Source organism: Halichoeres trimaculatus, unplaced genomic scaffold (genome assembly GCF_033239565.1).
Source record: "Halichoeres trimaculatus isolate MK-OKI-2021-1 unplaced genomic scaffold, fHalTri1.1 fHalTri1_scaffold_15, whole genome shotgun sequence".
NCBI lineage: Eukaryota > Metazoa > Chordata > Actinopteri > Labriformes > Labridae > Halichoeres > Halichoeres trimaculatus.
Genome location: NW_027437193.1, coordinates 33440511 through 33457318, shown reverse-complemented (window position 1 = coordinate 33457318; position 16808 = coordinate 33440511). Strand labels below are relative to the sequence as shown.

Genomic DNA, 16808 nt, shown 5'->3' with positions numbered 1-16808 from the left:
ATATACAATTTTGATTATGTTTAGGATGTGAACAAAATAATGGCTTTTAAGATTAAGGTATTGTGAATGCAGTGTGAATGCTTTGTGTCATTTACTGAATTTGTGAGTCCAGTCTGCAGAAAGCACACATGCTCTCTTTTGCCCTGTTTCCTTCAAGCGGTTCAGCTCAGTTAGCTTTGCTCTGACTGCAGTCTGGTACACTCTGACTACGTCCAAACATCAGTCTGTATTTTGGCCTGACTTCAGTCTGATAACAGTCTGACTATGTTCTGATACAGTCTCTTTACAATCTGACTTAATATGATACAGTGTGACTACCGTCTGCCTACAGTCTGACTTCAGTCTGCCCACTGTCTGCTATAGCCTGACTACAGTCAGACTGAAGCCAGTCAGACTGAAGCCAGGCTACTGCCCCACAGTCTGATTGGTAGATGGTCTAAATCCTGTGTAGTTTCAGTCTCTGTTTCTATCTGACTGATTTGTATTTACACTTCTGGCTCTGTCCCCCCTCCCTTCCCCTGTGTCTCTCCTGTAGGTACGTATCAGGGTCAGTGGACTGGTGGGATGCGTCATGGTTATGGCGTCCGTCAGAGTGTACCCTACGGCATGGCCTCAGTGGTCCGCTCCCCCCTGCGAACCTCTCTGGCCTCTCTCCGCAGTGAGCAGAGTAACGGCACCGTGCTGCGTGACAGCCTGTCCGACAGCCCGGCTGGAACACGAGGAGGCTTTGTTCTCAACTTCCACTCGGATGGGGAGGGCTCAGAGAAGAAGAAGGGTCTTTTTCGCCGTGGCTCTCTCTTTGGTAGTCTCCAGCGACTGCGCAAATCAGACTCCCGCTCTTCAATTTCCAGTAAACGCAGCTCAGCACACAGCGACACCACCATGAGCCGCATCAGCTCCAGCGACGCGAACTCCACCATCAGCTTTGGAGAGGGAGACACGGGCGATGACTTCCTGCCTTTAGAGGACAACGTGGACGCCACCACCACCGAGTCCTACATGGGTGAGTGGAAAAACGACAAGCGCTGCGGATTTGGTGTGTCAGAGCGGTCCAATGGGATGAAGTACGAAGGCGAGTGGTTGAACAATAAGCGCCATGGCTACGGGTGCACGATCTTTCCTGACGGCACTAAAGAAGAAGGGAAGTACAAGAACAACGTGCTGGCTCGGGGTATCAGGAAGCAGCTGATCCCGCTGAAAAACACCAAGACCAAACAGAAGGTGGACCGAGCCATCGAGGGGGCTGTGAGAGCTGCAGCCATCGCCAAAACCAAAGTGGAGATCGCCATCTCAAGGTAAAACTTCACAAAAGTAACCCCTGTTTCACTCCTGGAACTGAAGTTTCAGCTGTTCTTTGGTTTTAAAAGCTGCACTTTGTACACACTTTTACTCACATTGAAAGCTGCACCATTTCCAAAAACATTTTCATTATCTCTAGTGTCATGGTTCGTTTGGATCACGTCTGTCATTGCGGAATAAAACAGCTCCCCCTCCAGCTCTCAGCTGATTTTCTCACGAGTACTGTACGGATGAGCGAATGCAAGTTAGTAAAATAACTATGGCTAGGCAGCACATACCTGAGGTCCATAGTTTTAAGACAGTGGATAAACTCTGTTTTTTTTATCACTATGGGTACCATATACATGCGCCTGACACTTTAAAAACCATTGGGACACATGTCTTTTTTTAATATAAAGGAACATGCGGAGATTATTGGTAGTTGTAAATTTGCACCTTTTGATGAAACTAAATAAATAACTAAAATGTTTTTTTAGGGCTGGGCAACGATTAAAACTTTTAATTGTAATTAATCGCATGATTTTCCTGATTAATCATAATTAATCGCATTGTGAAAGTGCCATAACATCAGTCATGCAAACACTAAATCAGTACTTGTTATACAGTAATAGTTTAATCACATATTCAGTGCAAATCAAATTTACAAAATGTAAATACAAAATTAAAGCTTATTGCCACTGTCAGGGCATTAAAGTGATACTCCAGGATGGAACAAGTTGGGTCCTCTCACAAGGTTTAGGGCAGAAATTACCCCTACAGCAGTGGTTTTGTGCAGCAGAAGCCCAGAGCACACACACCAAACACCCCCTCCCTGCTCCTCTGCCGGTTTCCTCTGCTCTCAGACGGGGCCATATTTTACTTGACCAAAAACACAAATAAACTGACTCCCACCGAAAAACTCTGATATCGGTCTGCATTCACGCTTTATTAAGAGAATTTAAAATAAGCTAAATAAGGCTCTAGTTCTCATCGTGTCTCTTCGTCCTGGCAGACTACCTGCGTTTGTTTATATCTGGCACGCCGTGCGCCCGGACTGATACTCTTGCGAGCGCCTTTAAGTTCCGTGGCATTGCCCCTCTTCTCCATGCTTGTTTTGGTTACTCATCGTGTTTTCCACCAATTTCACTTCCGGTTGCACCGTGGTCAGCAACAGACATTTGCAAAATAAAAGCACGTGAGCAACATGCACTAATGTGCGATAAAATATTCAACGGCGTTAATAGATTGACAGGTTAACGCGAAAATAACGCGTTAACTTGCCCAGCACTAGTTTTTTTTAAAAACGCTTTGTTTTAGTCTGTATTGGTTTTTGATAAATGAGCTACAACAAAAGCTATTTATTTGAGTGTGGGATCGCATAATTCATGCCTCCCTATGTAAGCCAGTGCCCTGGGCACCCCAGTCTAAAAAGTCTGGACCCACTCCTGCTTGTCAGAGCGTACCTCGTTGCAGGTTTGTTATGTTGCTCTGCTTGTCAACGGATAGATTTATGCTGAAAGGAGGGTTCAGTTGGTGGAATAGAGGGAGTTACAGAGAAAGATGGGACTCTGAATTCCCCCAGGTAAAAGTCAAACAACTCCTCAATCATTTATATCCATGCAGCATGCCGTTCTGGTTGGCCGCGCATCAACACCCTGTCTCCCTCCCTGCAGGGGTTTCAATACATACTGATCAGATGTATGGTTTATATTAAACTCTTTGGGCTGCTGATACAGAGCATAGGGAACATGTGTCCATCAGGGTGCTGGGTGTCAAAGACCCACAAAAACATTTTTCTAACATTCTGGATGGGTTCTCCATCAGGCAGGACAGGTGTCTGTCTGTAGGTGTTACAGACAGCAGGACCCTGGTTACATCAGCATCATAGTGGTGAGCATGGGTCTGGTTCAGACCCGGTGCAGGAATGGAGTCAGCAGCTGAGGGATGACTGCTGTTGCTGGCTAGTATGTGGAGATAAGTCTCAGAGCCTCTGACTTTGAAAAGTTGTGGTTGATGACATGTTGCTTCAGTTTCCCTGCCCGGGTAAATCTTCTCCACAGGTTTCTACCAAAGCTGTCGTCATGCTTCTTAAGGTAACGGTACAGTGAGGTGTTACTTCCAGTCTGTGGACTATCTGACAACAAAAAAAAAAGAAAAGAAAAACCCAGAGTGATTTTCTTTAACCTTTATTTAACCAGGTTGGTCTCATTGAGATTAAAAACCTCTTTCAATGGCCAAGACAGGCAGCAGCAAAAACACTAAGTTACAAACAGGAAGCGCAAAATGAGACAAACAGCTGAAACAAAAGGTTATGGATTAAAATCACTTTCTAGGAATCAATTATTTGACCGAACTAAAATCTTTACTTTTTATAGAACCAGCCTTCATGTTTTTCATTTTAGATTTAAAATCCTTTAAGGACACCAGCTGCTTGAACTTTAAGTCGTTCTGCAACGGTCCAAATTGAGGGTGCAGAGTACCCAAAGGCTTTTTCCCTATTTCTGTCCGAGCGTTTTGGACACAGAGCATAATGAGGTCCTTGTTTCTCAAATGAAAACCCAGTTTTAGCCTCAGCTTGTTCACAAGACACAGCACATGTGATTTAAAATTTAAGGAGCTATCAATCAATATACCAAGGTATCTGTGAGAGTGTACAGCCCCAATTTCCTTTCCATCAGCAGTACTCAGCACAGGAACATTTTGGAACACACCTGGTCTAGATCTGGTAAAAACCATAAGCTCGGTCTTACCTGTGTTTAAGACAAGTTTCAGTTCCTGCAGTGTATTTTGAAGAAAAGGCAGTCTGCAAATGCTCATCAGCTTGTGCAAGAGATGCAGCACAACAGTACACGATGGTGTCATCAGCATAAAAATGTAACGCTAGTGAGCTTCAGTGAGTATCTGGGAGTATCTGGACCAGGGGCGTTTCTGGGATCTGGGAAGACCAGGGGCTAAGACCTGGACTTTGGGGGCTGGATGGACTTTCTGACAAAGCCATGAGCTTCTCCTTTCCATGTCTCCTCTTCTCATCTCCTCCCCTCTTCTGTTCCCTTAGAGCTTCTGAATATGATGCCTTAAGACTCAACAGCTCGCACAGTTTAACAAACTGACTGAATGAATGGGCAAATGAATGAATGAGTACAATAGAATAGAATAGAATACAAGAGAGAAGAGAAGAGACTTTATTTATCCCCGAGGGGAAATTCAGGAGGAGTCACAGCAGCAATCAAGAAAACAAAAGTAAAATGCATAGACAGTGTAAAAAGGTCCATAAGAAAATAAATGATGTCAGCTTGTCCATCATTGTCCAGTCAGCCAGTCTCCACCTCCACAGGGTCCAGGACTGAGCCTCCCCAGCAGTCTGTTCAGTCTCTGTCTCCTGGATCCTGTCTGCTCACAGCAGGCGAAGCTGCTCCAATGTGGCGTTGGTGTCTGGTATTCCCTCTGTTGCTGGGTTAGCACAGCTAGCTTGTCCATATTACTTGCAATAGATTTTACATTCCCAATCACGATGGATGGAAGGACAGGCTGACGTCTTCACTTCTTAGCTCACACCTGAGAACCAGCACATCGTCCTCACCTCAAACCTCAAACATCAGGCCTTGCACCAGTTAGCATTGACATGCTAAAGGCTGCTAACAGCTGAGTTCACATGTAAAAAATGCAGCCATGGTTACATGTAGGATCTCCAGACAACCACAGGAGAAAAATAGTAAAAATATCACTGAAGACAAAACCAGTTTGGTGTCCATGGCCAACAAATGAGCCACACAAAGTAATGACCCGCTGAAAAAATAAAATGTATTGAAGTCACGTCATCAATAACACAGCATGAATTGGCAACACCTCTGTTTGGAGTAATGGTCTGGAGCCCATGTGGATTGTAGCCTCAGTTTCTTGTTCTTAGCTGACAGGAGGCCCACCTGGTTTGGTCTTCTGTTACTTTAGCCTGTCTGCTTCCAGGTTGGATCACCTGCTGAACGCTCTGGATAAACCTGCCTCTTTCTGTTAGTCTGTCAGTTACTATGACAGTAAATCTGTCAATCAGTCTGTCAGTTAATCTGTCAGTTAAACTGTCAGTCAGCCTGTCAGTCAGTCTGTCAATTAGTCCGTCAGTTGGTCTGTGAGTTGGTCTGTCCGTTAGTACGACAGTCAATCTGTCAGTAAATCTGTCTTTCAGTTAGTCTGTCAGTGTGTATGCCAGTTAGTCTAACAGTCTCTCAGTTAGTGTGACAGTAAATATGCCTGCAAATCTGTCGGTTAATCTGTCAGTCAGTCTGTCTTTTAGTTAGTCTGACAGTTAGTATGACAGTTAATCTGTCAGTAAGTTTGTCTTTTACTTAGTCTGTCAGTAATATCACAGTTTATCTGACAGTTAATCTATCAGTAAACATGACAGTTAATCTGTCACTTAGTCTGTCAGTCTATCTGTCAGTTAGTCTGTCAGTTTGTTTGTCTTTCAGTATGACAGTTAATCAGTCCATAATTCTGACAGTGTGTTAGTCTGTCAGTTAGTCTGACAGTAGAGGGCTCAAAATTAAAGGGAGATTCTGCAGGTTGATTGGGTTTTACCAACAGCTTATTCTTAATAAGTGTACGATTTTACTTACTCACTGTGTGTGTGTGTGTGTGTGTGTGTGTGTGTGTGTGTGTGTGTGTGTGTGTGTGTGTGTGTGTGTGTGTGTGTGTGTGTGTGTGTGTGTGTGTGTGTGTGCGCTTGCAGGACGTCACATGCCCGGGCCAAAGGCGATGCTGCAGACCAGGCTGCACAGTCGGCCAATCAGGACTCAGATATTGCCAGAGCTGTTGCCAGGGAGCTGTCCCCCTCCTTCCATCAGCCAGGTAATGACAACAAAAAACAACAACAAACAACATAAATAACACGGTTATGTCATATATTTACAAAGCATTATCTTGAACAGTACAGTCAGGCGGATCCAGAAAAACTGTAAACATTGGAGAGTGATAGGCTTCCAGATTGAGCAACTCAAACTGATTCCCTTCAAACTCCTGTCCTTCATCAAGGGGCAACATCCAGTTAAGAAAAAGTGGACCTATGCAGAAGTGCTGAGAGGAGTTGGTTATTGAGAATCGGCTTGAGGCTTGCTGCAGAAAGACCAGCAACCCCGTACACACCAAGACAAAAAAACAGACTCTACAGCATTTAAAGCATATTTACAGCCTTGTTCAGCTTGGGTCTGAAACACTGGTTTCACTATCAGCACACACTGTACGGAGGAGGATTGTTTTCTAACTCAGTGGTTTAGAAGGTATCAGAATCGTTTGATCGTCAAGAGACACAGCAGACAGACTGACCACTGACTGTTTAGGTTTGGGCAGGAGCTATACCAGGTTTATCGATTTTGATGTTGGGTTACAGCTCGCAGTACCCTGTGTACAGTCCTCAATAAACCTGCAACATCAAACCCAGATTCAGTCTCAATAGCCCTGTTTCCACCTAGCGGTTCAGTTCGATTCATCTCAGCACAGCACACATTTTACAGCATTTCCACTGACTAATCTCAGGACAGACCCCAAGTATCAGAGACAAGCCAATCCACTTTTTTGGACCCCTCCGTAGGGGTGCCAGACAAGACCGATCCGACCCCCAGAAGGTGGAGCTAGAAACACTGCAGTCTGTTGATTGGTTGAAAGAATGCTCACTTCCTGTGTGACAGCGGCTCACAGCCTTCTCTGAAACAAAGCTTGATTGTTCTTTGTAACAAAGAGACACATGACAATCACAAAGAAGAAGAACTACTGGATGTCTTCATCGTTGCTCTTTGTTTACTGTGTCACCATTTTCTTTTTTGTTGGTTTTGTTAGCGGGGTACACTGTGGCACACTGCTATGCCTGCACAATATTATGTTACTGATGCAGCTATCCATATCCAGCTTTCACGCCGGACTGCTTGGTGGAAACAGGGCTAAAGTCTCTTTTGCAGGATGCTACAGTGTGTGTTTGTAGAGCCAGCTTATAGAAATGCTGTACCTGTGAGCCTCAAACCAAACTGTCTCTGCCACTAAAGATTATAATATAATGGGTGACCACAACACAAAGCATGGAAGCTCCAAAGAGTCAGAGGCCCTTCAGTCAGAGAAACATCCGAAATCTCTTTACTACCATAAAGAGGAGTTAACACAACACCCTCTGGACTGGAGAGGACAAGAGCATCTCTGCATGCTGCCAGTCTGTGGTTATTTTTGACTGAAGACGGGCTGTGGATATCGTTCAGAGGGCGCATTTAGACAATGAAAGAATGTTGTATCATAGCTCCTTCTCCTCACCAGGGTGTTTTTCAGTAGCATTCTGGTGGGCCAGATAATGCCGTTCGTTGATGTGCATTGCCATAGCTGTAATCGAGTGACAGTTTAGTAGAAGATCCAACCTCCTCACTCACTTCCTGTGAAGCCAGCTCCTTGTAGGCCATTTGAACAAAAGTCAGCCAGAGCTCAAGCAGTCTTCGGATGTGAGACCCCTGCGGGAGTGTTAAAAACTGCAGTTTCTGGAGTTTCCCCCAAAGGCTGTGTGCAGAAAAGGAGGAAGAGGGGCATGTAGGTCCCCGCCTCTGTCTGCTCACCTGCAGAGCATGTCTGTCAGGTAAATCACTTCCTGGGTGTGTCAGCAGAACCATGCCAGTCAAAGCCAAACAGACAGACTGCAGATAAAGGTATGACAGGCTCAGTGATGAAAAACAGAGTCTGAGTACCTGTCCTGGTGTTGGCTCTTGACTCCTTAAGCCAGCATGCTGCAGTCACCTTTTCTGTGTTTCCAGGCCCTGACTACATTCGACAGAAGTACAACGAGCCAGTGGAGGTGAAGGAGGTTTTGGAGGAGAAAAAGGACAAATCTCCCTCAGGAAGCCCTCATTTCTACAGGAAAGGCACAACCCCCACACAGTCCCCCTCTCAGAGTCCAGGTGCCAGTCCCAGTCCTTCACCCAAAGCTGAGAAGAAGTCCTTCTTCAGCAGTAAATCTCCAGCCAGCGTGGCTCCTGCTGCCAAAGAGAACAAACCTCCAACTGCCGAGTCCCTGACAGCAGGTAAGACCCTCAGTCTGACTGACACACTAAACAGGAGCTGCAAAAAGCTACAGGGGCTCCAGGAGTTCCAGAGGCTTCAGAGGCTTTAGAAGCTCTAAACGCTTCGGAGGCTCTATCAGCTTTGGTGGTTCCAGGAGCTTCAGGGGCCCTTGAAGCTTCAGGTACTGGAGGGCTTTCAGTAGCTTTAGGGGTTTCAGGGGTTTCAGAGGCTTTAGGGGCTTCAGGGTCTTCAGGGTTTAAAGAGCTCAATGAGCTTCAGGACCTTTAGGGACTTCAGGGGCTTCAGGAGCTTCAAGAGCTTTAGAAGCTTTACAGGGCTTCAGGAGGCTTAAGGGCTTCAGAGGCTTCAGAGGCTTCAGAAGCTCTAAACACTTCAGTGGCTCTATCAGCTTTGGTGGTTCCAGGAGCTTCAGGGGCCCTTGAAGCTTCAGGTACTGGAGGGCTTTCAGTAGCTTTAGGGGTTTCAGGGGTTTCAGAGGCTTTAGAGGCTCCAGGGTCTTCAGGGTTTAAAGAGCTCAAGGAGCTTCAGGAGCTTCAGGAGCTTTAGGACCTTTAGGGACTTCAGGGGCTTCAGAAGCTTCAAGAGCTTTAGGAGCTTTAGGAGCTTTAGAAGCTTTGCAGGCGTCAGGAGGCTTAAAGGCTTCAGGTGCTTCAGGGGCTTAAAGGGTCTTTGGTAGCTTTAGGGGCTTTTGGAGGAACAGACGCTTTAAGAACTTCAGCGCATACAGGTGTTTAGGAGCTTAAGGGTCTTGAATAGTTTAGGGGCTACAGGTGTTGGGGAGCTTCTATGTCTTGAGTAGCTCCAGAGGCTCCAGGGGTTCCAGGAGGTTTTAGAAGCGTTAGGGCTTCAAGACCTTCCAGAGCTCCAGGGGCTTCGGGTGCTCCAAGGGCTTTAGGAGTTTTAGGGGCTTCAGGAGATACAGGGGCTCCAAAGCTCCAGGGGCTTTATGTGCTTCAGGGGCTCCAGGGGCTCCAGGGGCTCCAGGGGCTCCAGGGGCTCCAGGGGCTTCAGGGGCTTCAGGGGCTACAGGGGCTTCAGGGGCTTCAGAGGCTTTAGAAGCTCCAAACGCTTCGGAGGCTCTATCAGTTTTGGTGGTTCCTGGAGCTTCAGGGGCCCTTGAAGCTTCAGGTGCTGGAGGGGTTTCAGAGGCTTGAGAGGCTCCGGAGTCTTCAGGGTTTAAAGAGCTCCAGGAGCTTCAGGACCTTTAGGGACTTCAGGGGCTTCAGAAGCTTCAAGAGCTTTAGGAGCTTTACAGGCGTCAGGAGGCTTAAGGGCTTCAGGTATTCAGGGTCTTGAATAGTTTAGGGGCTACAGGTGTTGAGGAGCTTTAAGGTCTTGAGTAGCTCCAGAGGCTCCAGGGGTTCCAGGAGGTTTTAGAAGCATTAGGGCTTCAAGGCCTTCCAGAGCTCCAGGGGCTTCGGGTGCTCCAGGGGCTCCAGGAGTTTTAGGGGCTTCAGGAGGTACAGGGGCTTTGGGAGGTTCACAGTCTTCAGTGGCTGTAGACTGGAGCTTAAGAGGCTTTAGGGGCTTCACAAGATTTAGTGGCTCCAGGAGCTTGTTAAGGGGTTTTAGCTTCAACAGTAATACTAATAATAGTAGTAGTGTAATATTATTTGAAATCTTAAAAGCTTATTTGATGATTATGGAGCTCATGGGGGACACTAAAAAGGAGCAATTTACAGTAATCAAGGGAGGTGATGAGGCCGTGGACCAGGACAGCAGTAGAGTGAGGGGTAGGAGAGGGACGGAGACGATTAATGTAACAGATGGAAACTTGCAGTCCGGGCTTTGTTATTGATAGAAGAGTAAAAAGAACATGAGCTGTTGAGGACGACACCCAGACTCTTCACCTAGGGAGAGGGGGACACTGTGGAGCTGTCTGTGGAGACAGATAAACTGTTAGCTTTGGATAAGGTCGGTTTGGTGCAGACAAGAAGGAGTTCTGATTTTTCACTGTTGAGTTTGTAGAAGTTAGAGGTGAACCAGGTTTTGATCTCAGAAAGGCAGGGGCTCCAGGAGCTTCAGGGTGATCTGTTTTACATGTGATATAGTAAGTATAGGAGAATGGGAAACATGGGACCATGTAGAGACAGAAACGACATCCTGTCATGTGAATCGATAAAGAACATAAGGCTTTTAAGTCTAATAAATAGAATTATAAGGTATAGATCTGATCAATGAGAAAGGAACACTTAATTACTTCTGCTGTAATCTGGTATTACATAGATAATAAAATTATCTAGACCGGCAATGGGTGCACCCCCATTATAATCGGAGGGGAAACACTGGTAAACATCAGTCCACATGGTGGATGGTTTGACCCATTTCCTCCTGTTTGCTAAAAGCCTGCTCCATAAAGTGGATGACTGGCTTAGAGTGCTCCTGAGCCTCAGCTCCCTCCAGAATCCATATGGCTGTAGTTGACCATTTATTCTCTTCTCTTGGCAGGTATAACCAAGGCAGCATCCAAACTTTCTCTCAGGCAGGAAGTCAGGCAACAGGAAGCGCCAGCTGCAGTCAAACCAGCTGCTGCAACAACCACCAGCAGTTACCCCAGCAATGGGCAGATTCACTCCCAGTACCACGGTTACTATGTGATGGCCGACGTCAAGGCCCCACCACCAGAAGACCCAATCGGTCTGGAGGACGACTTCCACCCATCCAGCCTTGCACGCTTGCCACCACCAAACAAACAGATTCTGGCACCAGCAACAAAAGCCCTGCCCGCCCCCAGCCCTTCACCAGTTCCACCCAAAGAGCCCACCAAATCTCCAGATTCCACCAAACCAAAACGACAGGAATCCACCAAACCAAAGAGCCTTGCTGAAACCAAGAAAGCTAGCATGGAAATAGTTCCTGAAATCATGGAAGAAGAGTCGGTGAGTTGAATTATGTCAGCAAAACTTTGCTGCTAGCACTAGTGGTCTGAGCCTAATAAAATCTGAGCCTATAACAGACTGAGTCTATAACAGACTAAATCTTCAATCGTGGTCAGAGTATAAAACAGTTTGAGCCTATGACAGTCAATGTCTAAAACAATTTGAGCTTATAACAGTCCATTACAGTCTATAACAGTCTCAGTCTATATTAGTCTATAACAGACTATGACAATCTGTAACAGTCTAAATCTATGACAACCTATAACAATCTTAGTTTTTAACGGTCTATAACAGCCTTTGTCTATAACAGTTAGAGTTTCATACAGTCTAAAACAGCCTGAGTCCATAAGAATCTATAACAATCTGAGTCTCTAACAGTATATAACAGTCTATAATTGCCTCAGTCTATAACAGTCTATGATAGTCTGAGTGCATAACAGTCTGTTACCATCTATAACAGTCCGAGTCCATAACAGTCTATGACAGTTAATAACAGCCTGAGTCTATAACAGTCTGAGTCTATTACAGTCTTTAACATACTACTAATCTGAAACAGTTTAAATCTTTGACAGCCTAAAAAAATCTGAGTCCCTAACAATCTATAACAGTCTAAGTCTGCAACAGTCCATGATAGTCCATGACAGCCAGAGTCTATAACAGCCCATATTCAAATCCATAACAATCTATAACAGTCTGTAACAGCCTGAGTCTATAGCAGCTTATAACAGTACGAGTCTATTACAGCCTTTAAGACCCTCGGTCTAAAACAGTCTGAGTCTATAACAGAATATAACAGTCTATTACAGCCAAATTCTATAACAGTCTTATGTCTATAACAGTCTGTAACAGTCTGAGTGTATTAAATTCTATAACAGTCTATCACAGTCTCAGCATATAACAGTCCGTAACAGTCTGAGTGTTAAACAATTTGTAACAGTCCATTACAGTATGAGTGTATAACAGTCTATAACAGACTTTAACAGTCTATACCAGTCTAAGCTTATAACAGTCTACAACAGTCCATTACAGTCTAAGCATATAACAGTGTGTCACATTAGGCAACAGTCTAAGTACTTTACAGTCTTTAACAGTCTTCAACCTTCTAAAACTGTCCGAGCGTATAACAGTCTACAACAGTCCATGACATTCTAAGTCGATAACAATCTACTACAGTCTATAACAGTCTAAGTCTATAAGGGTCTAAAACAGTTGATATCAGTCTATAACAGTCTCCTACAGTCTTAAACAGTCTGATTCTATAACATTCTATAACAATCAAAAACTGTCTGAGCATATATCAGTCTATAACAGTCTTGGCAGTCTATAACAGTCCTATACAGTCATTGTCTAGTCCTAGTCAGTCATGTCTATAGCATGCGCTTATAGTCTATAACACTCTTTAACAGTCTGAGTGCTTAACAGTCTTTAACAGTCTGTAATAGTCTGAGCGTATAACAGTCTATAACAGTCTCTAAAAGTCTAAGCATATAACAGTCTGTTACATTAGGCAACAGTCTAAGTATTTTACAGTCATTATCAGTCTTCAACAGTCTTTAACAGTCTAAAACTGTCTAAGCATATAACAGTCTGAGTCTATAACAGTCTATTAAGGTCTATAGAAGTCAAACACTGTCTGAGCGTATTAAAGTCTATAACACTCTTAAACAGTCTCTTACAGTCTATAACAGTCTAAGTCAATACGGGTCCAATACAGTTAATATCAGTCTACAATAGTCTCCTACAGTCTATAACAGTCTATAAAAGTCTGAGTCTACAACAATCAAAAACTGTCTGAGTGTATAACAGTCTTAAACTGTCTTGGCAGTCTATAACAGTCTAAAACAGTCTACAATAGTCTATAGCATGTGCTGACTTCCCATAATAGTCTGAGTGTATAACACTTTATAACAGTCTGTAACAGTCTTAGCACATAACAGTCTGTAACAGTCTGAGTGTGTAACAGTCCATAACAGTCTTATTGTATAACAGTCTTTAACAATCTGAGTGTATAACAGTCTATAACAGTCTTGTTGTATAACAGTCTATAACAGTCTGATTGTATAACAGTCTATAACAGTCTATAACAGTCTCAGTGTATGACAGTCTATAACAGTCTTGTTGTATAACAGTCTATAACAGTCTGATTGTATAACAGTCTATAACAGTCTATAACAGTCTCAGTGTATGACAGTCTATAACAGCCTGTAACAGCCGGAGTGTATAACAGTCTATAACAGTCTGTAACAGCCGGAGTGTATAACAGTCTATAACAGTCTGTAACAGCCGGAGTGTATAACAGTCTATAACAGTCTGTAACAGCCGGAGTGTATAACAGTCTATAACATTCTATAACAGTCTCAGTGTATGACAGTCTATAACAGTCTGTAACAGCCGGAGTGTATAACAGTCTATAACAGTCTGTAACAGCCGGAGTGTATAACAGTCTATAACAATCTGTAACAGCCGGAGTGTATAACAGTCTTTAACATTCTATAACAGTCTCAGTGTATGACAGTCTATAACAGTCTGTAACAGCCGGAGTGTATAACAGTCTATAACAGTCTCTAACAGCCGGAGTGTATAACAGTCTATAACAGTCTGTAACAGCCGGAGTGTATAACAGTCTATAACAGTCTGTAACAGCCGGAGTGTATAACAGTCTATAACAGTCTGTAACAGCCGGAGTGTATAACAGTCTATAACATTCTATAACAGTCTCAGTGTATGACAGTCTATAACAGTCTGTAACAGCCGGAGTGTATAACAGTCTATAACAGTTTGTAACAGCCGGAGTGTATAACAGTCTATAACATTCTATAACAGTCTCAGTGTATGACAGTCTATAACAGTCTGTAACAGCCGGAATGTATAACAGTCTACAACAGTCTGTAACAGCCGGAGTGTATAACAGTCTATAACTGTCAGTAACAGCCGGAGTGCATAACAGTCTATAACATTCTATAACAGTCTCAGTGTATGACAGTCTATAACAGTCTGTAACAGCCGGAGTGTATAACAGTCTATAACAGTCTGTAACAGCCGGAGTGTATAACAGTCTATAACAGCCTGTAACAGCCGGAGTGTATAACAGTCTATAACAGTCTGTAACAGCCGGAGTGTATAACAGTCTATAACAGTCTGTTACAGTCTGAGTATTTTACAGTCTATAACAGTCGATGTCCTGGCTTCCCATTCCTTACTCAGAGAGCCTTGTTTCGATGAGCAGGCGTGATACTTAGAATAAAATGTTTATGGATAATAATGTGATGGCCTCTTTACATTACCCTGGTATGGTAACCAAGCACTGACAGAGTGCCAGTAGTACATTTGTATGTGCTTTTCATACATTATGACTTGGGTGTGCCTTCCTGTCATTCCAGAATGTCCTTTTTTCTCATTATTTTTTTCTGAATGTAGCTTTGAGACCTGATGGAAAGTCTACAGAATATATACTGAGACTTGTGACTGTGAGTAACAAACCAAGTCTTGTTTCTGGAGCAGAGAAACCAGCTGAGAATAAGAGTGGTCAGTCAGCTTGGCCTGATCTTAACTGAGCCTGCAGAGTCCAGTTTGAGCTGGATGTTAAAGAGCTGCTGATAGGGACCAAACGTGAGTCAGGGCAGATGTCTGGAATAAAACTCTAAATAAAGCTTCCCTTTGTCTTCACAGGGCCCTAACTCCATCCTGGTGGCTTTGGTGATGCTGCTGAATGTAGGTTTAGCAATCATTTTTGTCCATTTCCTCACCTGACCAAATCTTAACTCAGGTAAGACTTTGCTGGAACCACTTTCTACCTCACTTCATTCTTTACTTCAAGCTTTACTTCATACTGCACTTCATATTTTAATGCTCTTAATAGATGTATAGCCTTTTGCTAATGTCTCAGACCACCTGTCATGCAAAGGAGAAAAGTGTCCAGCACCATGGAGTGCTTTCTTTCAGACTCTTCTCACCTGTTTGTGTTTATGAATAAAATTTGATCATTTAACAAAGATCAGGGACAGAACTGTTCATGTCTGAGTGCAGGTACTCTGCTGCTCTGCGAAGATCTACGAAATAACTGTACATGATCTGTTTGTGACAGGTAGATTACAGTTATTCTCCATTGGTTTGGCTCATTTCTATAAACAGTAATGACGTTCTCAAAATAACATGGACAAAGCTCCAAACTACTTGGCAATTGAATTTTATATAATATATAATTATTTTTTTCATAAATTTCATCAAATTTCAATGCTTTTGTTTACTTTTTACAAATGACAGGTACAGATAGCCTACAGTTAGCACAGGTAGCCTACAGTTAGCACAGGTAGCCTACAATTAGCACAGGTAGCCCACAGTTAGCAAAGTTAGCCTACAGTTAGCACAGTTAGCCTATAGCAGGGGTCTCAAACTCGTGCCATGGAGGGCCAAGAGGCTGCATGTTTTCTATCCAACCAGAAACTCCACCAGCTGAATTCACTGATTAGTCCCTGCCCTCTGCTTGAAGGTGAGGTAATTAGTGAATTCAGCTGGTGGAGTTTCTGGTTGGAAAGAAAACCTGCAGCCTCTTGGCCCTCCATGGCACAAGTTTGAGACCCCTGGCCTATAGTTAGCACAGGTAGCCTACAGTTAGCACAGTTAGCCTCTATTTAGCACAATTTTTAAGTGAATAGATCTTATTGATCTAAACTGATGGTTGATTCTCAGTCCGATGGTCATTCTCTCCGAAACATGACAACATTGTTTCATTGTATGAGTCACCACATGCACAATAGTCTGTTTAACAGTCAAAATGAGCCAGCAACATAATAACATGAATACCATGTATGGATCTCTAGGAATGTTTGATAAATTGATAAATTGATAAATCGACATTTAGGTGAAACTAGAATTCAGAAGTCACAGATGTCCAGACGACAGGTTCTCTCCATGATTGTGAAAACACACTGTGATGTGGACGAGAATCTGTGGACAGACAGACAGCAGCGTGTGGTCACCAGGAGAGGGAGGGTGAGGACAGCAACCAGTCTTCACTGGTGGTCTTCACAGTGTTAGTTGTTAAACTCTTAACTATTGTCAGTGAAGGACTGGGCAGAGACTGAGCGGTGGACCTGAGGGATATTTCATGGTCCTCTGCCATAGTAACAAAACATCTAAATGTTTTGACTTGCAGTGCTCACACAAAGGCAAAGGGATGGTTTTGGAGGCACTGACTGTTTATACGAGAAAGAATTTTGTTTTTGACACATGACTGAACGGTTTTAGGAGAGATATAAGCTTTTGCAGGTGATCCATGGTGTTATGCTGACCCATCGAGGTTATTTTGGCAAAAGCACCAAGGGTGTTGAGAACACCCGGTCTGTTTCAAGAAATGAGCCGAAGCATTTGAGAAGGATCTTTGCATTTTTGGTGGCACTGACTGTTTGAATGGCAAAAGAACCAAGTTTTGAAGCATGAGTGAAGAGTTTTGGGAGAGATATGAGCTTTAACAGGTGAGCTATATGATGTTGTTCTGAACTGTAAGACCTTTTTGCCAAATGAACTTAAAGTTTTGAGAGTGTATTTTAGTTTCAAGAACTTAGCCAAAGCAATGGAGAAAAACTGTAATGAATAGAAACAGAGCTG

At 43.8% G+C, this 16808-nt stretch overlaps 1 protein-coding gene across 1 annotated transcript in view; it reads left to right on the top strand.

Moving 5' to 3' along the window:
• LOC141804107 (junctophilin-1-like) overlaps positions 1-16808 on the top strand; it is a 42844-nt gene that overhangs the window by 19353 nt on the left and 6683 nt on the right. Inside the window, exons 2-6 of the mRNA XM_074688379.1 lie at positions 536-1295; positions 6002-6120; positions 8055-8321; positions 10771-11201; positions 14871-14967. Of these exons, the coding sequence (XP_074544480.1) occupies positions 536-1295; positions 6002-6120; positions 8055-8321; positions 10771-11201; positions 14871-14951 (1658 nt within the window). The 3' untranslated portion in view covers positions 14952-14967. The remainder of the gene's footprint in view (positions 1-535; positions 1296-6001; positions 6121-8054; positions 8322-10770; positions 11202-14870; positions 14968-16808) is intronic.